Source organism: Cordyceps fumosorosea (assembly GCF_001636725.1).
Source record: "Cordyceps fumosorosea ARSEF 2679 chromosome Unknown scaffold_14, whole genome shotgun sequence".
Taxonomy (NCBI): domain Eukaryota; kingdom Fungi; phylum Ascomycota; class Sordariomycetes; order Hypocreales; family Cordycipitaceae; genus Cordyceps; species Cordyceps fumosorosea.
In genome coordinates, this window is record NW_017387314.1 from 480928 (window position 1) to 501736 (window position 20809).

Genomic DNA, 20809 nt, shown 5'->3' on the forward strand with positions numbered 1-20809 from the left:
TAAAAGTGCCGAGGGTGCCTGCTGGGGGTCGGCGGTAAGGGTAGCGGCGAGGCGAAGGGGTGGATGCGAGCCTGGCGACGAGTCGGGCAATGGTCGGCGGTTGAATCAAGGCGCCATGCAGTAATCAAACGATGGAACGAGGATCGGGCCGATGGTTTGTGGTGTCGGGGTCGCGTTTTCGCAGCGTGGTCGCGATGCGGAAACGGTGGCGAGGCGGGGAATCCGCGCCGGGTTGATGGTTTCGTTGGGCAGCGGGCTGCTTCTTGGCTCCCTTGCGACACCGGCGTCGGGTGGACGGCAGATGAACAGAAAAAGAATATGAATCAAACGGTTGCTAGGATGCTGCGCGACGCGATGCGAAGCGGGCGATGTAACGAGCGAGGCGCAGATGGCCGTCCGGGGGGGGGGTTGCGATGGGCGGCTGGGAATGACGACGATGCGGGAGGGTCGTTCGGGACCAAGCCTAGGCTGGGGGATGGGCGATGAGGCGGGAAAGCGCGTGACCGCGCTTGGTGGATTTTTTTTTAGGTGAGGGAGCGGCGGCCACGGAGGACGGGGCAAACGGGCGGCCCCCTGGACTCTAGCCGGCGAAAGCACCCGAAACGGGGTGGTAAAAATAGAGGGAAAACGTGGGCGCTTAATACAGTGGATAGTGGTTATTTTGAGCAAATCAGTGCATGAAAACATTCAATTGTTGATTGCAATCAACTCGCTGTCGGTTGGTGATGCTTCACTGTGGGCGAAATACTGGGAGCATCTTTCCCCTAACGCTTTGGGTACTATAGTGGCATTGGGCGCTAGAAAAAGCCAAACGACGCTGGAATACCAACAACCTGCAAACGCAGGCAGAGAGCACAAAAGACCAAGCAGTTACACGTACGCATTACAGAGGCACTCTAAATGTTACTACAGATGCAATGCAATCCCCCAAGTTTCGGCTTGCCTTGCCAGGAAGTCTGGGGTCACCAGCCTCTGCACCTGTGGCTTTCCTCCCTTTTCTCCCCTTTTCGACAGTAGTTCGCATGTGGCTAGTGCACCGCACCACGAACTCCAGTTTTTCTTCCTCCCGCATCAATTTTTTTCCCCCTCCCCTCAATTCGGCGTTCCCTAGTGGCTGCACTAGCTTCCCAAAGCACGTCAGCGATCACGTGCACGATCCATTGTTCAAATTTTCATTGGCTTGCATTCTTCCAAGTCTTCTATTGTCTCTCTGATCGGCCTGCGCTACGAATTGTTAGTCAAAGGCCAGTTCACCAACTTTGTTCCAATGTTCCAACGCCTGCCGCAGCCACCGACCAGCCGGCCCCAGCGCGCCGGCACTCCCTGTCGATCCCGCCTTGCGAGCGCCTGCGGCAAGGCCCGCCCGCTAATAATATCACCGCCCGCAGGAGAGCCCATGGCAAGATTTGCAAGGAACGGTTAATCTACCAAGCTGCATGACATGGCCAATAGTTCAGTTTATAAATTCCTTCCCTGTTTTCTTTTTCTAGTGCAGCCGCCATGTCTTCCGCCGCGAACCATCAGCCCTGCCGTGTATGCCGCGGCCTGCACCACGCAAACACCCCGCGATCAACTACCACGCACGCCATACGGCGTGACCGGTAACTACACCAATACGGAATGTTCGTGCAACACGGAAATCTGCGTCAAGGTGAAATTCGGTAATTTACAATACGAACACAAGACCTTGCTCTGATGTCACAGTTCACCAGCCAGTCGGTGCCATTTCCCACCACCCCGGGTAGGATAAGCTACCTCTTTACGCCCGTTTGCCCGGAGGCTGGAAGAAATCACGATTTATTTGGCACAGAGCAGAAGCCGCCTCTCTTCTATAATTCTATCTTGATCCTGTTTAGCTACGCATGGTCGACATCTCGGCCTTTCCCTGTCAACGCCCATGCGCAGGTCTTCTCCGAGGGTCGCGCTGTTTCGGCGTCAACCCGGCTGATAGCCGATATTTGCCGTGAACTACCTATTGTCGACGTTTATCGTGAAGAGGTGATACATAGACGAACTATTATTGGCGCGATGGACCTGCAGCGCGGCGTCACATGCATCGTCTTTTAGAAGCATGGCGGCGATGCGTGCATGCGGCTTGCAGAACAGCCGCCAACGGCCGCTTCCACGCTTCCATGCTTCATTTTTGCATCTTGCGGCTCGATTCGACAAAGATTCAGCATTATCGGACGCTCCGTTTTCCGCGTGGCGCATCCAGCAGTTTCAGCTCCGTGAGGGTAGCTGCAGAGCGGCTGATGGCGGCCTCGCGCTGGCGTTCCTGTGACGTTGGTTGGCCGGCGTAGATTAAATGAGGCTTTGGACGGCCAAAGTGGCAGTAGTAAAAAGAGTGACATGGCTCAGTCACCGATTTTTGCGTCGATTTGCCATGCCCACGCGGCGGCCGCCGAAAATGCCGTTATTGAGCTCGCACCGCGTCATCAACGTCGTGACACCCTCAGATCAACAACGCAGGCTCACGTCATTGCCGCTATGTTCCACGGAGCAGAAAACGCCATAGGTTTCTTATCTGCGCAATATCTATGTGGCTTTGTATCATGGAGCTGATACGCATACAGATTGCGCACTCCCGCAAGGCTGTGACTTTGTTGTCGGAAAGAGTCCGCAGATAACCCGCAGAACCCGACCCCAGCGTCGGTACACGTTGACAATGAAGGGATCCAAACCTTGCCGTATCAAGGGAGATGTAGGATGAGCTGAAAGTCAAACAGCAAGGCGGCTCCGGACCAAAAGTCGACGTGAGGATGAATAGATGGATGGATGCCAATTCGTTCCGAGAGTCCAGTCAGTGCGTGCGGCTGGGAGAAGTGGAGGAAAGGAATTGGCATCATGCATGGCGGCGGTCTAAACGAGCCGCAACTTTGACTGGGACTCGAGTTGTGAAACGCTGGCAGAAACGTGCGTGCGCAATCATCAGGTCTGGCACTGTATCAGACCAGCGGTCAAATTCAACCCACACACATGTATTGTCTCTTTTTTATCTATGATTTGATGGATATTCGGGATTTGTGCAGATATAACTACACCGAAAATCTAGTTACAGCCACCCGTCCGTGAATCCAGCCATTCATCCATCCATCAGGACGCCCGTCGGTCCACCAGGCCCGCCGGCCATATTAGCGGCTGAGAATCCCAGATCAAACTTGCGGCTTGCCTTGTCAATACGAGCTCGACGGGTGCCCAGACTCCAACGGAGTGGTATTTCTCTATTTTCTGATACGGCGGCAGTGCCAGATCCAAAGGCCGGGTGTCCATCCTGTTGTCCGTGGTACGATTTCACCTGGGCAGATTGCTAGGACGTAAACGGCAGCAAGCTGGCCCGAGCTCCCACAGGTCAAGGTGGCGTCTTTTCATTTCGATATTTTTAGCTTCTTTTCTCCCCTTCGGCTGAAGACTATCCAGGTAGCTCAAAACACGAAAGCGGCAAGTCGAGAGATTTACAGGGAAGGGAAGTAACAAACCGGCAGCGGAACTTTGGCTTCGCGGCCCCTCTTCCGCGGCCCAAGGAGGCTGAAGACTATCGCGACCACACAATTGCCAGCCCCAGTTCAGCCCAGGCTGACCATCTGCATGCCAGGATACACGCCCAAAAAGCCCACTGTGGCGGTCCAGCCAGCGCCGTCCACGGGCGACGACGCCATACCGGGTCCGGGTTCGCGGCGCGGCGCGGCCCAGGCTCGTTTCGGGCCACGTTTTGAAAGGGGAAAATCGTGTCCAAGTGGCCGGAGACGTTTATCAGCTCTGGGCGGTGTGACATCAAAGTGCTGAAGCCGTTCCAGAGATAAGTAACGGTTGTAGATGGCGAGCCTGGTTTACAGAAGAGGGGACGGCAGATAAACAAGACCAAAAGACAGGGATACGGACATGACATGACAAAACGTGCGTCTGCCAGTGGCTGCTGCGGATTTATTCCCGTCTGGCGAGGCTCTACCAGTAAAGATTACGGTAGAGCTACTTTGGTACAGAGGTACATTGGTGGCAGTCGAGGATTGTCTTGATTTGTTAACGGAGCTGAGGGAGGGTGCTGGCAGGCGCGGGAGACCTGACGCAGGTGTGTATGCATGTATGCGTGTCGTGCTCAGCCCTTCCAGGATTTCTGAGAGGGACAATGGACTATTTATTGGCAAAAGTGTCAATAAAATGGCAGAGAAAGACGAGCATGGGACGTCGAGTGGTGGCCAGATGGTTCCCGCGTCAAGAGGCGCCTTGTTGGGCAGGGAAGGCCGAGTCAGGGTTTGATGATGCACCGATGCTGCAGGCTCAGGTATAACCAGCATCTGCCATGAATCTTCATTTAGCCTTTTTTCCCGTTTCAGTAAATGAATACGGCCGGCGCCAGAGAAAGCCGTGGCTGGAGGGGGGCAAATAGAATAGTTTGAGCCGCACGTCCCAGGCCATGGGCCTTTTACGGTGCTTCTCGCTTGGCGATGTGAAGCTGGGCATCAAGTCGAGGGGCGATGGGGGGGGTGAGGTCAGGAGGAAGATCTCATTGTAATACTGAATGATCAAGTGGTAGGACGACCTGATAGCATTCTGGCTGTGTCTGGAGGTGTCGCGGATGCGCCAGGCTGAGAGCAAGAGCCCGACTATATGGCGACGAGAGGTTGTAAAGCGGCGCGTGGCCATGCGGAAAGGTTGCAGTGCAGAAGATGTGAGTGCTGGGTAGGATTGTTAGGCAGGCATGTCTCGGTTGTATTGGAATTGGCTTTCTTTGTTCTTAGTCGCGGTCTTATTAAGTATTTTCTATTATTTCTTTTTTCTTTTCTTTGCTTTTTTTTTCCTCATCCTTTTCCTTCCCCCGATACGATACGACACGTACCAGCTAGTACGGTACCGCAGGAAAAGGCTATCAGGCCCATTGTTCCATTGTTGCTCGTTGGCAGCGGCCCCTCTTGACACATTGTCCATCAACAACAGCGGAGCCTTGTCAGACTAGAGGACTCGAACAATGCAATCCAGCAATTTTTTTTCTTTTTCTTTTTTTAAGCGAAAACAACAGTCAACAAAATCGCTCGGCGGGCAGCCTTGATATAGCGTCTGATTTTAGCGGCACCAACCCCTGGCCAGGTGCCTTGTACCCGCAAACTCCACCGCCTAGGGCAGCTCAGTTTAGTGGCAACTTTAGTGGGAGGGGGTGCGAGCTACAGCGCATCGGGCACTAAAAGGCTCTTGTCGTCGGCCAGGAATGACCTGCGATATAGGGTTAGGGCGAGCAGGTTAGAAAGCGCTCAAGCTTGCCTCTTTCATCCTCCTCGTATGAATGATTACATATGTGCATGTATGGGCGTACAGACACGAGCCAACTCTCTGCTTGTCTTGTTTTCCCTCTCTTTCATCAATAGTTCTAGTTAGCCTAATCGTTCGAGGTCGTCTCCCCTGCTCCCTGCTCTAGTTACCATACACCCTCCCGTTCATCCATCCATCTTATCGACACAATCATCATCAGAACCGACCTCACTCCTTGCTCGATACCAGACAAGCCTTGTCCCACCAGACGCACCCTGTTCATGTCTCACCAAGAAAAACTGCCCTGACTTTTCCGGATTACGTGCGTGTGCGACGAGGACGGCGGTTCCTCCAGTCCAACATCACATTTGCATGCCCTGTGCCGCCGTGCTCCAGCCAGGACGCAAAGGCGGCCTGAGCCCACCATCTCTCTTCCCAGTTCCCAGCTGCTGGATTCTGGTAGCTGGTGTTGAGGCTGCCATCTCATTAATCTGCATAACGGATGGTACGGATATTCCGTGCTGATAACATTCGTCACGTCCAGCACCTCCAACACCACCACCAAGTCATCTACCAATTGATCTCGAGCATTCTCAAGTATCCATCCATCCAACCATCCAACTCATCCACCCATCCAATTATCCCAGCTCCCGTCTCATGCCCCCCCCAGCCAGCTGCACAAGCACTCCTCCTCCCTACAGCCACACCAACGCCACGACGCACCCCTCGCACAGCGCATTGCCCTGCTTGCTAACCGGGCACTCACTCCAGCCAGTACCGAACCAAGGACGACTCGTCTGTCCGTCACTGCTAATAAAGGCCACCTCCCATGCATTAATACGTCCCTCTCCCAGCGTCGTCTGTCCTTGGTCCCTTGCTCGTCCTATTTCTTTTCCAATTCACCTCACAAATTTTGACCTGGTCTCTTCTTCTTGGTGCATTCTATTCTCCTCTGGATTTGGACTTTGCTTTGCCAGCGTCTGCCCAAGTTGCTGGCCTGCCACCCTCCTCGCTACCTGCATCTTACCTGTACCAGTACTGACCTGCCAAGGTTACGGCACAACGGTATACTTGCGTACGCGCTTCTTCCCCTCACAGGCGCACAACATTTCCGGTCCTTGACAAAGTCACATATGCAACGCAGCACGGCCCTTCTCTCCGATCTTTTTTGACATCTTTTTCTCTGGATTTTCCGAAATTGTCGCCTGGCCGCCCCCCACACGTCGCATCCTTCAACCCACCTGCGCCAGTCCCCCGGGCTCCGGGCTGCTGCACCACGCCAAGACGAGACAAAAAGGCTAACACAGCCTCCGTCTCGCAGCTCACTGAGACAGACCCTTTCTCTTTCTCTTTGGAGCGTAACTATACGAAAGGACGCGTCGTTCCCTGCTTTCTTCATACACCGATCCTCTGCAAAGTACCACTAGGAGACGGACGCTGCTCTCCATTCGCCGCTCCCATACCCGTACCTGCGGGTGTGCACTCAACGTCAGCAAGCCACTTTTTCTTCAACAAACGAACACCTCAACCATCTCTCCACCTCGTATCGCCACACAATCCTCACCTCGCCATGTCTATATTCTCCCATCTCCGGAAGAGCCGCCAGCAGGCCAAGGAGCACAATGCGAAGCTCGCCGAGCAAAAGAAGAAGGACTCTCAGAGGACACCCTACCGACACGTTCCCACCCATGCCGCCTCCGACGCCATCTCCTCTGCGCCACCTGCCTGGCGAGAAGTCAACGACAGGCCCCGCATCGTCGAGCAGAACCGGAGACGCAGCGCTATGGCTGCTGCCGGCTACTCTATGAACATGCCGTCGACCACCACCATTCCCGCCATGCCTCGCGTCACCAGCAGCCTCTCCTACGTCTCCTACCCAAGCGGCGAGGCCTCTCCTCACGTCGGCATGCCCCGCGCCTACAGCTCCAGCAGCGTCCATCATCCATATGGGGCCAACCGTGAGGTCGTCTACTCCATGCCCGACGCCACCCTCTCCCAACCTTCGTCCTGGAAGGGTAAAGAGGTCACCAGGAATTCATTCTCCGGCTACGACATCTCCGGGGGCAGCAGTAGCCTTGTGAGCAAAGGTGAGGTCGGCTCGGCTCTCATGTTGTAAGCTTTCGCCCTGCTGACCCGCCTTTGGTTAGAACCTACACCGGAAGGCAGCTCTAGAGCATCCAACAGCTCTCATGATGAGCTTGAGATGGCCTTGGTATCCCCTACTCGGCCAAAGATAAAGGCTGTACAGAACCTTCAGGTTCCCCAGCCCCATCCTATCCAGCAGCTGCAGACATATCACCAGGTCCAGCATGCCCAACAGACGAAGCAGCTTCAGGCTGCACAGCAAGCTCAGATTCAGTCCGTCACGCCGCCGCCTCAGCCCGTCCAGCCAGCCGCTGCAGTTCCACAGCCGCAATCGCCTGTTCCGGAGTCTCCGCGACCGGCCTCCGGCCACGCCCACCGCCTGCACCCGAGCCACCGCCGCACCTCATCCGAGACATCCGATAGAACGGCTGTTCCCGTGAGCACCAAGCCTGCGCCCAGAGACTCCCGGCCGCCGCCCACATCGATGAGGGGCTTCAATTTCATCGCCACCACGGTAAACAACCATCAGCCCGCCCTCGGCAGCAAGCCCGCCCAGCCGGAGCTAAACAACGGCGCCCGCCAGAACGCTCCTCAGTACCGCGCCAGTATAGATTATAGCGGCTTTGCGCCCAGGGCTCCTGCGGCCCCAGTCGTGGCGCCGCCAGCCTCACGAAACTCAAGCGATGTCAACCTCGGAGCCTTCTCGACCCCAAGCCCAAGCCTCAGCTTATCAGGAGGGCAGGTGACACCCCCATCTGGCGGCCAGCGGCCGTACCAGAGCCGCATGAAGGAGCACTCGCCATCGCCTGCAACTCGGCAACAGCAGCCCGAGATGGAGCCTATTGTCTCTAACGGCTACGCGCGACACGCTCGTTCCGAGATGCCGCCGCCGCTCGCGCACGAGAACTTGGTCAACATCTTCCCCGAGCCGGTGCCTGAGTCGTACAATGCAAAGTCTGGCCGTGGCAAGCTCAACAAGGGCAAGAAGACGCGCTGGTCGTTTGCCAAGTCGTCACCCATCACAGCATAAGTATGATTTGCGCATACAAGCTCATCATCTATCCTCAGCAATTTTTCTTTTTAAAAAGTCTTTATTCAGCATGTACCATCCGATCATTTCCATGCACATCTTTTTCTACACAAGCGCCGTCTGCGGCTTTTTTTTTTACTGCCATTTTTGCGAGCGGCATTCACGCCACAGGTCCTGATCTGGACCACACGCCCGCGATCTGATCCGAGACACGGAACGTCCAGCTGCATCGACAGACGGGCGATCCTTCTGGACTTTAGGGCAGTATCTTTAACGACGATTATGACGAACATGGTTTCTTTCTCTAAGCATAGATTTTTTCTGTTTTTCCTTATACTTCAGAAACGGCGTTTGACAAAATTCAGTCGTGTTATTTAAAGCATAGATATTGGATATCAATACAGATGGTTTTATGAAGCTACCGATAGTACATGCATGTGACAAGTGATTTCTGATTGTTGCTTGTGACGACTTGGAATAAATCAAGCTAAGGTGTCTTTCTCAAGACCAAGCTCGGCTGGCACGTATCTGATCAGGTCGTCTTGTCATGTAAGCTGAGACTGCTACGACGGACACTCTGCATCACTTATCTAGCTGACCATACCTAGAAAAGTGAGACGAACTGAAGAACGAAAGTAGAAGGTTCCTAAACGGACTTCCTACTCTCCGGGGAAATCCCCTGTATTTTCTTATACCACACCTCTTTTTCTGCCGTGCATCTTCAGATCTAGGGTATTCGTGCATCTTAACACCACCCCACCCACCTGTGGCGTGAAGCAGGTACCCGCGTCGCCAGCAGCAAACGCTGCACCAACAAAGTACCCGCCTAGCTTGTATGTAGTATGTACGTCAGAGTAATTTACGGAGAGGGACCCTTCTTCGCAACCACGTATGCCGTTTGCTCCAAGCTTCTCATGCCAGCTGCCACGTTCGTTTTGTGTTTCATTTCTTTCTCACTCAACATACCATTTGGGATTTCTTTATTTTTCTACCGTTTCCCTTTGTCTCATTGCATAATCCTTCTTTCACTTTTTTCATTTCTCTCGTTATCTCTCTTCTCCAAACTCAATGCTTGCCTGAAATCCATACATCCGTGCACCTTGTACCCCAAAAGCGCCCTTGGCGGAACCAAACAGCCAACGCCGCCATGGCTCCTGCACCGACGGGCTTCCAGGCGCGCATCCTGCATCCGCTGATTGCATGGATCCAGGCGACGCCCGTGTACATTCTCCTGGCGCTCCTCGTCACCCTCATCCTCGTCGGGCTGCTGTCGGTTCGTCGCCCTCCGGTGCTTCCCCTCCGCCGGCGCAAATGCTTCCGTTTGATACTGACAAGACTTCTCCAAATAGCTCTTTGTCCTGCTACACCTCGTCGCGCCCAAGCCCCGCGCACCGTTCCCCTCGGAAAAGACATACATCACCAGCGCTCCGAATGGCGCGCCGACGGCGCCCCGTCCGCTGCCTTGCTGGTACGACCGCTGGTTCGCTGAGCGGCGCCTGAGCAAGACACGGAGCGCTAGCGCCAGCGCCGACGCCGACCCGACCGCGATCCCCGACACCGGCGCCATCGAACCGGCCGAGCTCCTCCTCAGCGTCGTGCTCCCCGCGTACAATGAAGAGGACCGCATCCTGCCGACGCTCGAGGAGGCCGTCGCGTACCTCGACGAGCACGTCGGCCGCCCCGGCGGCAAGACTTCCGCTGATACCAGCTCCAGGAAGGCCCCGCGCCCGCACCGCCACGCGGCGTCGCGACCTGCAAGCAGCCGCCCGGAATCGGGCTATGAGATTCTTGTCGTCAACGACGGCAGCCGGGACAAGACGGTCGACGTGGCGCTGCGTTTCGCGCGCGACAGGGGGCTGCACGACGTGCTGCGCGTCGTCAGCCTGGAGCGCAACCGCGGCAAGGGCGGCGGCGTGACGCACGGCCTGCGCCACGTCCGCGGCCACTACGTGCTGTTCGCCGACGCCGACGGCGCGTCGCGCTTCAGCGACGTCGCAAAGCTGATGGAGGGCTGCGAGGAGGTGGTTGATGCCTCGGGCCGGGGCGTGGCGATTGGCAGCCGCGCGCACCTGGTTGGCAGCGAAGCAGTAGTCAAGGTGCGTCTTCCCCCAACATCCTCCTGACTGCACACAAGTCCCTCCCCCCCCCCCTAAATGTTACAACAGCGCTCTGCCCTGCGCAACTTTCTGATGCGCTCGTTCCACCTCGTCCTCACCATCCTCACGCCGCCCGCGACGTCGCGCATCCGCGACACGCAGTGCGGCTTCAAGCTCTTCACACGTGCCGCCCTGCCGCACATCGTGCCGTACATGCACGCCGAGGGCTGGATCTTCGACATTGAGATGCTCATGCTCGCCGAGTCGGCGCCCGCCGCGCCGCTGCTGGGTTCCGACGGCGCCGTCATCGGCACTAGCCCGGGCATCAAGGTCGCCGAGGTGCCCGTCGCCTGGCACGAGGTCGGCGGCAGCAAGCTCAACGTCGTCCAGGACAGCGTCAAGATGGCCGTCGGCCTGGCGGTGCTGCGCGCGAGCTGGATGCTGGGCGTGTACAGGCGGCGACTGACGTAGTGGTGTGTTGGGAGGAGGAATGGCGATGTCAGGTTATCAAGACAACTAGCTGGATGGAGGGGAGAAAGCTGATAGAATGGGATGCCGAATTGCATTAATTAGTATATAAGTGAGGAATTTTGCTGATCTATAAAAATCTAAAGACTATGCCTTTTTTCCTTCTAAGAGCCAGCCACCCAGAGAAATCGTTCGATGACAAAATCCGCCTCACCTGTAATTATCGATACTGAAATATCACCAAACAAGAAGAACGCCTTCGTTAAAATGCCCAACGTTTTGACCAATGTCACTCCTCCTTTCGCTGATCATCCGTATTCTCCTGTCACCAGCTCCGAGATTATATATGAAAAATGTAAATGTACACGTTAAAGAAGGAGAAGAAAGTACGGTGGAATTGGCCACATCCAGGTCAAACATATTAATCACCGGAATCCCTCCCTCCAAATCAGCGGCAGGAACACGACGCACGCCTTGGCGAGGATCAGGACGGCGTCGACGACGGCGATCGGGGCCTTGAGCACGCCGAGCGGTCCGGGCCCGCTGGTGACCGTCTCGACAAAGTGCATCCAGATGCCGAGGAACGCGACGGAGAAGAAGTGGTAGGCGAGGACGACGGGGCGGTGGATGACGCCGCCGAGCATGCCGCAGGGCCCGTCGGTGATGCCGCGGCGGAAGTACTCGAAGCAGCCGACGCGGAGGGCGTGCAGCTGGGGGTCGTCGGCGGCGAAGAGGGCGTAGAGCGCCTGGGCGAGGACGTTGAGGATGGCGGTGTAGCTCTTGCGGCGCCAGTAGAGGGCGCGGAGAGCGGCCTGGACGGCCGCGTCGTCGCTGAGGCTCGGTGTGCGGTCTGGGTGCAGCAGCTCGGCGAGGAGCAGCGCGTCGTGCAGCGCGACGGTCATGCCGGCGCCGGTCAGCGGGTGCCGCATGTTGAAGGCGTCGCCGAGGACGACGACGCCGCGCGGCACCTGCGGAGTCGGCGGTAGCCAGCTGTTGGGCATGCTGCGCAGGCGGCCGCCCTCGAGGGCGGCGAGCGCGGCGGGGCGCACGGAAGCGGGCAGCGCGGGGATGGCGTGCCGGGTGAGGTAGTTGCGGACGCCGCCGGCGGCGACCGAGGCCTCCGGGATGTTGTGCGGCACGTCGAAGAGGGCGCGCGTCTCGTGCGTGCCGATCTGGTACAGCAGGATCGGGTAGGCCTCGCCGATGACGACGTGGCCGAAGCCCGGTGCGGGGAGGTCGGCGTCTTGGAGCTCGAGGGCGTAGAACTTGGAGCGCGCGACGGGCTTGTCGGCCGTGACCTCACCGCGGAACTTGCTGTCGTAACCGTCCGCGATGACAGTTAGCTGGCCGAAGAAGCAGTCGGGCGTCTTGACACCCGTCGCCGGGTCCTTTGTGCGCGTCTCCACGCCCAGGACGTGGTCGGAGTGCTCGCCGCGGATCACCTTGACGACCTCCGTCTCGCGGACGGTGATGTTGGGGTGGGCAAGGCAGGCCTCTCGTAGGCGACTCACGAAGCGGCCATGGTGGAAGCCTTTGCCGACCTCACGCTTGCCCTCCTTGCCGGCGCCGGACCACTGGTACGGCACACCGCCGTCGTCGTCCATGGTTGGGTAGGGGATGAGGACGTCGTGGCCGCGGTAGATGACGTTGTAGCCGCGGCAGGTGATGCTGTCGATGCCCTCAACGCAGTGGCCGAGGCCGAGGCGCTTGAGCGCCTGGATGCCGCCGGGCTGCAGAAGCTCACCGACGATGCGGTCCGGCTCGGTCATCCAGCGCTCGAGGAGGAGTACGGAGCGGCCCTGCTCGGCGAGGGCGTGGGCGGCGGCACAGCCAAAGACGCCGGCGCCGACGACGACGACGTCGGCCTCGTGATGGCGCTCGCGCTGGAGGCGGCGGGCCTCGACTGTGGGTGTAGCCATGATGGCAAGGTTGTGTGTGTGTTTTTATTTGTGTATAGAAGTTATGTCGATCTGTCGGGGAATTCTCAAGATCTCGTGTGCGTGGTTCGTCACGGGGGGTTTGTCGTGGTGCGTGTGTCCCGTATTCATCAGTGAATGGATGGGATATAAAAAAGAGTCGGCTCCAAGAAAGGAAAGAGGAGGAAAAAAAGAAACAAGAGAACCCAATTCAATTCAATCAGAAACGCGCAGTCACAAAAAAAGGCCCCCGGTCGAGAAGGAGGAAAGCATGTGGAAACGGGGGGCAGATGAACTGATGCATCGCCTTACTTTTTTCCCCTTGCCTTTTGTCTTCTGTTGTTGGCCCCTCTAAAATGTCAAGTGGGCGGGCATTGGCTTGCATTGCAGGTTGCAGGTACGAATACTTCGTACTTGTTGGGTGGCGACATCGGGCCAATCGGCAGATTCCAGGGTCCCCTTGTGGCGCTACCTCAGATGAAGATTTCTGGAGGTGACTACAATACTGTGTTATTATTTTCCAAAAAAAAAAAAAGAATAAAAAAATGAACAATTTTCAGTTTAATCAGTAATAACTAAGCATTCAGCCACACTTTTCCAACTATTCTGCAGCCTACCTATGCTCTGCATCGCTGCTCAGAGGTACATTGGTACTTGGGCCACACCAGTGGAACCCATCACCATCCGAAGGGTACTTGGGTACGAAGACTCCGTAATCAAAGGTCAGACAACAAGACCGTTATTTCCTTACAAAAAAAGGCTGTTGTCCATTTCCAAAGTGGGAACATGCTGCTGCATTCTCATCCCATCTTCACATGCTATTTTCGCACCTCTTTCTGCTTCAACTGTGCGACGCAGTTTGCGACTGCGTCCCTCAGCCAGTCACTCGTTCCCGTTTTCGACTACCGCCGTATTCGCATTGGCGTCGGCTAGTAAGCCTCCACGAGCTCAGAATTCAACCATGTCACTTTCCAACGATCGAAGATGCGTTGACATCATCTCTGATTCAATGCCCAACCTAAATGTGCTACCCAAAACCTTGTCCGCTCTATAGATTGTATGCTAAATTTCTAAATTACACAGGTGTAGACCTTGGTTTGGTTGTATATACATCGGCGACGAGCCCTTTATGCATCTATGCTGATGTGCGCGATGCTGCCTTGTCGCAACGTTACTGCTCGTGGATTGGACGATGTCCTTCTGGTGGCTCGCTTTGCAAGCTTCTTTCTCTGCCACTCTAGAGCTGCCGCGGCATCTTTTTCTCTCGTAGCCTCCTCTACCGCCCGCACAATCATGTCGGAAATCATCGTCTGGTATCCAACCTCGTGCCGGCTCTCAGCATTCTGCTCCAGTGCTTGCTGCAGCAGTTCCGTAAGCCGCAGCTCGCAGTTCAGTGTGCTGCCCTCGGACCCGGGGGTATTACCCGCGTCCATCCTCGCGGCCGCTCGTTTCGTAAGCTCTCGTATGCCAAACTTGATGCTTTCCTTGCATAGCCTAGTTCCATGCCAAAACGGCTTGTCAGAGACAAATTCGGATACCAGCCGCAGTGCTGCATCATATCGATGAGTCGCGATATGGATATAGAGCAGCTTCGCAAAGCAGTAGCCGTTGTATGCGAGCTTGCCATGACCAAGCTGTTTGACTCCCAGTTGCAAAATGTCGTGTGCTGCATACAGGTCCTTTTCCACCACTCTTTTTACAGCAAGCGTATAAATATCCGCCGGGATGTCACTCTCGCATTCCACGGCTAGTAAAAGGAAAGCCTTGATATCGCGGATTGGCTTGCTTTTGATCTCCTTGGCAAGGAAATGATGCTGCGGGATCTTAGTGTCTCTTCCATAGCCGCGTGCGCGTTCCAATAGTCGTAGGGCCGGTTCTGCGTTGCCCTCATTTGCTTGTACATGCGCCTCCAGCGCCAATTCGAGGCTAGATTCGCAAGTGTCTCGAGACTTAGACAGCGCAGCTTCAAATACAAGGCACGCTTTCTCCCACAGACCTGCATTATTCAACTCGGCCATCCGCTTGCTCAAATCATCTTTCCGTTGCTTGGCCTGGTAGCCATTACCACCCATTTGCGGTAGCAAAATGGCCCTTTCCATTCGTTCCCATAAAATTTGCGTATTGTCCTTGCTAAAACGCAAGTGTCCCCGGCATGTCTTCTTCCACTCCATGGCAAAATGATAATCGACTTTCAGGCCATGCGCGAGACAAAATTCGAGCCAAGATATCATCCCTTTGATGTCGTGATAGCAAGCATACCCGTTGAGTACCGCAAATGCCCATTCCGTCCGCACCGTCATGCTGTATGATTCCGCGGTATATTCAAGCCATTGACACAGCTCATCGGCATCATGCGCCTTCGCGAAAAGGTCTGTAAAGCGTCGAAGATGTGCTTGAAATTCTGTCGAGGAAGACTTCTTGTACTTCTCGAGGTTTCGTAGTGAGTCGAAAACCGTATCGCAGACGCCGAGGGCTACTTGTTGAGTCATCAGGGCAGCTTGCAGTTCAAAGTCCGTCTCAACGTCATTGCCTTTCAATTTTCGCAGGAAAATCATCTCCGCATCGATGAAACGCGTTTGTCCTGTCGAGCAGGCTGCGATGACCGCCTCTCTTCTGATATCATATTCCTGCTCTGGTGTCCTCATTTTCGCGAAAAGCCCCGCGGATTTAAGCATCGTGTATTCTCTGATGGCGAGTTCGGCGGAGTCGGCGCTTTGTACTTTGATAAGCTCCTGAACGAGCAGCCCATCTTTCCACAGAGATGCCTGCTCTGGTTGTGTAAAGAAGGCGATGATGTTTCCTGCGACCTCTGTAGCATCCTCTGGTCTGTGTTTGTCCATCCATGCCAGAAATCGAGTAAGAATTGTAACAATCGATCGCTTAAGAAAAAGAGACGCCTTCAAAACTGCCCTCATTTCATCTGCCGTCAGATCCACGGAGTACTTCAGCAGGTTAACGACGACATCCTTGAGTATTTCTCGGAATGAGCGCCGGGTACCATCATGGGTACTAACTCCTTGCAGAGCTGTCACGGCTGTTTTGAAGGCGGACGACTGTTCTTCGCTGTTGTCGAGGTTCTCTGGTAGGGCTCGAGCGGCCTCGATGAGAGCGGCCACGGCGTCGTTGTATTCTATAGATGCTTCTTTGCTGTCTCGTGGGGTGACAATGAGATGTTCGTATTCGAGTCTATGGCTGGGAAGCGCGGCGCTCGTCTCTGCGGAGAGGTTTGAAATAGTGACGGTGCGCGCAGGTGTTGAAGCTTCGTTTGTCATCTGGCCCGCAGCCGCAAGCTTGGCAATCTTTTCAACAGGATCCGTTTTCCTTCGCGATTTTCTTGACAATACAGCACGCCGGATTGTGGGAAGCTCGCCCAACCCTCGTGTATTGGCCATGACCTCGGCAATATGGGTAAGGGGGATGGAATCATCGTGGATATTTCGGAGGGGTGCAGCGAGTGCGGTAGGGTGAGATTCGGTGGGGGCGACGGCGAGGCTAGAGGCGCTTGAAATCTCGGCTTCATTTCCTTTTGTTCGGCGATGCAAGCTCCGTTGCGCGCGTGGCTGTCTGATGAAAGATTCGCCGTCCAGCCTGGCTAGGTGAGCTTCTAGGTCGAAAGGCTCGATGGCTGCGGCAGCCTCGGCGCCGCGGTTGGCCTTCGCGGCATGGATCTTTCGAGCATTGTCGACAGCAGCACGGGCAATCTTGATCCGGCGGCGGCGTTCCTCAGCGAGCAGAACGACGGAGAGGGAGGTTGTGAACAGGACGCCGCGGAGGGTGTTGATGGCCGTCTTAGAGAGCGCGGTACTTGAGGAAGCCATTGGCGTGGTGAGTCATCGCGCAAGGCAGTTAAATATTGATACGTTTGAATTGGCCCCAGAGCGATTTTTTTCTAGGGCCGTGTCGAGTACGGAGGATGAGATGGGCTGATCAACGACAAGCAAGTCAGCCCGAGAACAGGCGATAATTATTCTGGGGCGGCAGTTCCTCGGCAAATTCCGTCACCAAGCTGTAGTATTGAACTTAAGGAATAATTGATAACTACCAGCAAGGATATAAGGATATTACTGAAAATGTTGTCAAGTTGAATTTGTGTATGTTTTTCCTTTTCAGTCTTCAATTTGGTGTGTATCTTATTTTTCACCCCCTGTTGTCGGTGGCTCGTGCTGTTTTTCACTGCTGTTGCTGCTGAGCAGCCTGGTGAGAAGATTGAAGTTAAATACAGTATCAGCACGATCTGTCGGTGTTAATCACATCAAGGAGTTTTAAGGCTTTTACACGCGGCAAATGAATTAATTTAAAGTAGATTCCCAGCAGAAAATATATCCCCAATGAAACCAGCATTGTACTATGAAAACATTGGCCGCCACAATTCAGCACAGCCGAGTAAGAAGACTTGTTTGAAGACAACACTTTTTTTATCAATTGAATCACACATCTGGTCTTGTAAAAATATACTTCGAATGTGTTTAGCCCAATTTTTAGGTCTACATTTTTGCCAAATCTCAACTGGCAGGAGCAACTGTCCGTCTACTACCCCCCCCGACGACTCATGCTTCGCTATTCCTTGAACCTTCCATTCTTTTGCCCCGATTCAATCCTTGAAACTGATCTGGGGTTTGAACATCTATTCTCTTTAGTTCAAGCACGTCACTACCAGTTCGCCTCTCAGCATGCCAGCTTACTTCCCTCCTGCTCCGCCACCGAAGTCCAATCTGGGTCGATACAGACTGCTTTCTCCTACTGCTTCGGTATGGGTAAGCCCGATATGTCTTGGGGCAATGAACTTCGGCGATAGCTGGACTCAGTGGTTTGGAGAGTGTACGAGAGAAACGACAGAAGAGATCCTAGACTACTTCTACGAGCAGGTGGGTTTCCTTGCGATGTCAGGTACTAATTTGGGGCTACATGTTAATCATAATAGGGCGGCAATTTTATCGACACTGCGAACAATTATCAGCGTGGAGAAAGTGAAACCCGACTTGGAGATTGGATGAAGCGGCGCGGCAACCGTGATGAGATGGGTGAGTAGAGGGCTGAATGTACTTGATAAGGTTCCGTGGCTGATATTTTGTTGAAAATCCATCTCCAGTCATTGCGACCAAGTATACAACGGCCTTTGTACCTCTAGAAGGAGATGCCAGGATAAAAATCAACCTAAATGGTTGTGGTACCAAGAGCCTCCAAAGTTCCGTGGCGGCAAGTCTACAGAAACTGCAGACAGATTACGTCGACCTGGTGAGAATAGCCGAAGAATTATTGGCACAACTTTACTGAGTTTGATTCTATAGCTGTATGTTCACTGGTGGGACTATAACACCTCGATACCAGAGTTGATGCAGGCTCTCAATAGCCTTGTCGTCAGTGGCAAGGTATTGTATCTTGGCATCAGCGACGCCCCAGCATGGGTGGCCAGGTACGAAGCTGTGTCCTTCTGCGACGATAATTACCTAACACATCTCTAGTAAAGCCAACGAATATGCCAGAAACCATGGTATGCGCCAATTCAGCGTCTACCAGGGCCAGTGGTCAGCAGCGCACCGTGACTTTGAACGCGACATCATCCCCATGTGCCGTGCTGAGGGAATGGCCCTTGCTCCATGGGGCTCACTCGGCGGCGGCAAGTTCAAGACTGCAGAGCAGCGCAGGGCTCGAGAAGGCAGACCGAACCAAGAGTATACTGAAGAGGACACAAAGGTCACTGCGGCGCTCGAGGCCGTCGCAAGACGCAAAAACGCAGCTCTCGCCAGCGTCGCCATCGCCTATGTCATGCACAAGGCACCGTATGTCTTTCCCGTGCTTGGTGGACGAAAGGTCGAACACATAAAGGGCAACATCGACGCCCTCAACATCGAACTGAGCGCGGACGATATACGAGAGATTGAAGCTGCAGTGCCCTTTGATCTCGGGTTCCCACACAGCTTTCTCTGGGGCAAAGAAATGCCCGCCGCACAAGGAAACGTAAAATTCGCCGTGCTTGGAGGCAACTACGATCATGTTGAGGATGCCAAAGTATGCCGACCAAGTTCCATGTCCTGCTCGCCTGCTGACTGTTTCGCAGCCCATCAAGCCTGCCAAGGCAGCGGAGTAGGTCTTCCGCTCGCACTTGAATCGATGGCAGTTGGAGACTACTCCGTGAGTAAGGGTATTGAATGGATGCCCCGAGGCTGGTACTCTCTAGCGGATCTTGTAATTGGTCAGCTCGCCGCACACCGTCGCCCGTAGTCAAAGTTTCTCAAGTTCATGCTACGTTCTCGGTTTGTTTTCCCGTTTGCAAGAATGATTAGGTATCGACCTGCATATTCCCCTCCTATATTTTGTTCAAAAATAAATATTCATTCCTGCTCCGAGTACCCGAACGCCATTTCGGTCCAGTAAAGAAAAACGCATAAAGCCAATCAAACGCGTGAAGCGCACACCCTCCTCTTATTCACCACTATGTAGACCGGCCTCTATTTGGACCCCTTGCCCTTGGCCTCATTCTCTCCCAGCTCGCGGATGATGACCACCGTCTGGCCCTCACCACTGTAGTCTTGCTGGCCCGTCTCGAAGCCCGGGCACACGCCAATGGCCAGGTACTTGCCATTGTTGGAGAAGGCTAGCGCCGCGACGCTGTTGGGCGACTTTTGGTACTGCTTTAACCTGCGCTTGGCCTCTGCGTCCCAGAGCGCGACGGTGCCGTCGCCGCCGCCCGAGGCGAAAGTGCCGTGGACGCTGTGGAAGGCGAGAGCGTTGACTGGGTAGACGATGTCGCCGTCGCCGTCCGGCGCGGGCTGTCGGTGGCACTTGAAGGCGTACTTGCGTGCCTGCGACTCGGCCGTGTCCTCGAACCACTCGACCGCGACGCGGCCCTCGATGCTGCTCGTGGCGTAGCCCGCATCGTTGGGCATGCACGCGAGGGCGCGCGTCAGGTACCGCAGGGAGGACTCGCGCTGCTGCCAGGGCTTGAGGTCGTCGCCGCTGCCGCCCTGGGCGATCAGCGCCTTTATGTCGTCGAGGTCGTAGATGTTGATGATGCGACCGGTCATGGCGACGACGACCTTGGACGGGCTGATGGCGACGGCCTGCGGCTTTCCGGGTAGGGAGACTCGGAGCGGCGTGCTGGATGGATTCTCGATATCATGCAGGGTCAGGCTGCAGTCCCAGGAGGCGGAGATGAGGATGCCATGCTTGGCGCTGTAGCGGACGTTGCGGACGGGAGCGGCGTGCTTGCTGACGAGGACCTTTTCGCCGGTCTCAAGGTTGATTCTGTAAACAGACTTTGGTCAATCAGGTGTTCTTGCCGCGCGACAATCGTGGTGCTCGGGATGTTGCTATACCTATTGACGGCACAGTCCATGCCTGCCGTGTAGGCCTCTTCGTCACTTGCGCCAAAGCATACATCTAGTACAGGCGCTCTGTGTTCGTATGTATTGGCCAGTTTCGCGTCACTCGCACCACTGCTCAGGTCGTAAAGGTAGACTTTCTTATCCCATGAAGATACAAGCAGCTTACTGCTCGTCTCTGGCGCAAAGATGACGGCAGAGACTGCGTCGCCAGGCGGCGGCGACAGCTCGACTTGTGTTGCTATTGATCAGAGTTAGCATGATCTACGGGGGGAAATCGCATTCTTCATAATCATGGCTGGGAAAAGGGGCGACAACATACCAGGAGCCATGCTAATGCTTCATACGATGTTTGGCAGCTCCCCGAAATAAACGACAAGCTCCGGTGCTCGCATTGAATGTGCGTCCGGTACCTTGTACTTGTTTACTTCGACAGGGTCACGTGCAGCTACCCGCTGCGAAACGTTTCGCCGCGTTTCCCCAAGCTTCAGCGAAAAACTACGTGTGGCGCTTTTTGCCAAAGACGACCGCCTTGCCCATCAGCCACACCCCGCCACCCCACCATCGGCTGGCCGGTTTGCGTGCAATTTGTGTGTCAAAATTGTGCTCTTGTGCTATAACTAACTCTTACGTTTCGCCAAAACAGCATCG

General features: G+C 55.1%; 6 protein-coding genes across 6 annotated transcripts; 3 read left to right on the plus strand and 3 right to left on the minus strand.

The window, feature by feature from the left end:
* Nucleotides 1-6811: 6811 nt before the first annotated feature.
* ISF_05805 (hypothetical protein) lies at nucleotides 6812-8356 on the plus strand (the record flags this gene model as incomplete). Its single annotated transcript, XM_018849410.1, has 2 exons — nucleotides 6812-7353; nucleotides 7408-8356. The coding sequence occupies 2 exons, from the start codon at nucleotides 6812-6814 to the stop codon at nucleotides 8354-8356; spliced, it is 1491 nt and encodes a 496-aa protein (XP_018703437.1).
* Nucleotides 8357-9503: 1147 nt separating this feature from the next.
* On the plus strand, nucleotides 9504-10923 carry ISF_05806 (Glycosyl transferase, family 2; the record flags this gene model as incomplete). Its single annotated transcript, XM_018849411.1, has 3 exons — nucleotides 9504-9629; nucleotides 9706-10452; nucleotides 10522-10923. 3 exons carry the CDS (start codon nucleotides 9504-9506, stop codon nucleotides 10921-10923), a joined length of 1275 nt encoding a protein of 424 aa, XP_018703438.1.
* A 422-nt stretch (nucleotides 10924-11345) lies between these two features.
* ISF_05807 (squalene monooxygenase Erg1) lies at nucleotides 11346-12839 on the minus strand (the record flags this gene model as incomplete). Its single annotated transcript, XM_018849412.1, has 1 exon — nucleotides 11346-12839. One exon carries the CDS (start codon nucleotides 12837-12839, stop codon nucleotides 11346-11348), a length of 1494 nt encoding a protein of 497 aa, XP_018703439.1.
* A 1124-nt stretch (nucleotides 12840-13963) lies between these two features.
* Nucleotides 13964-16654, minus strand: ISF_05808 (hypothetical protein; the record flags this gene model as incomplete). Its single annotated transcript, XM_018849413.1, has 1 exon — nucleotides 13964-16654. The coding sequence occupies one exon, from the start codon at nucleotides 16652-16654 to the stop codon at nucleotides 13964-13966; it is 2691 nt and encodes an 896-aa protein (XP_018703440.1).
* Nucleotides 16655-18169: 1515 nt separating this feature from the next.
* On the plus strand, nucleotides 18170-18924 carry ISF_05809 (norsolorinic acid reductase; the record flags this gene model as incomplete). Its single annotated transcript, XM_018849414.1, has 3 exons — nucleotides 18170-18249; nucleotides 18299-18845; nucleotides 18895-18924. The coding sequence occupies 3 exons, from the start codon at nucleotides 18170-18172 to the stop codon at nucleotides 18922-18924; spliced, it is 657 nt and encodes a 218-aa protein (XP_018703441.1).
* Nucleotides 18925-19285: 361 nt separating this feature from the next.
* Nucleotides 19286-20490, minus strand: ISF_05810 (nuclear pore complex subunit; the record flags this gene model as incomplete). Its single annotated transcript, XM_018849415.1, has 3 exons — nucleotides 19286-20081; nucleotides 20153-20399; nucleotides 20481-20490. 3 exons carry the CDS (start codon nucleotides 20488-20490, stop codon nucleotides 19286-19288), a joined length of 1053 nt encoding a protein of 350 aa, XP_018703442.1.
* Between the last annotated feature and the right edge of the window lie 319 nt (nucleotides 20491-20809).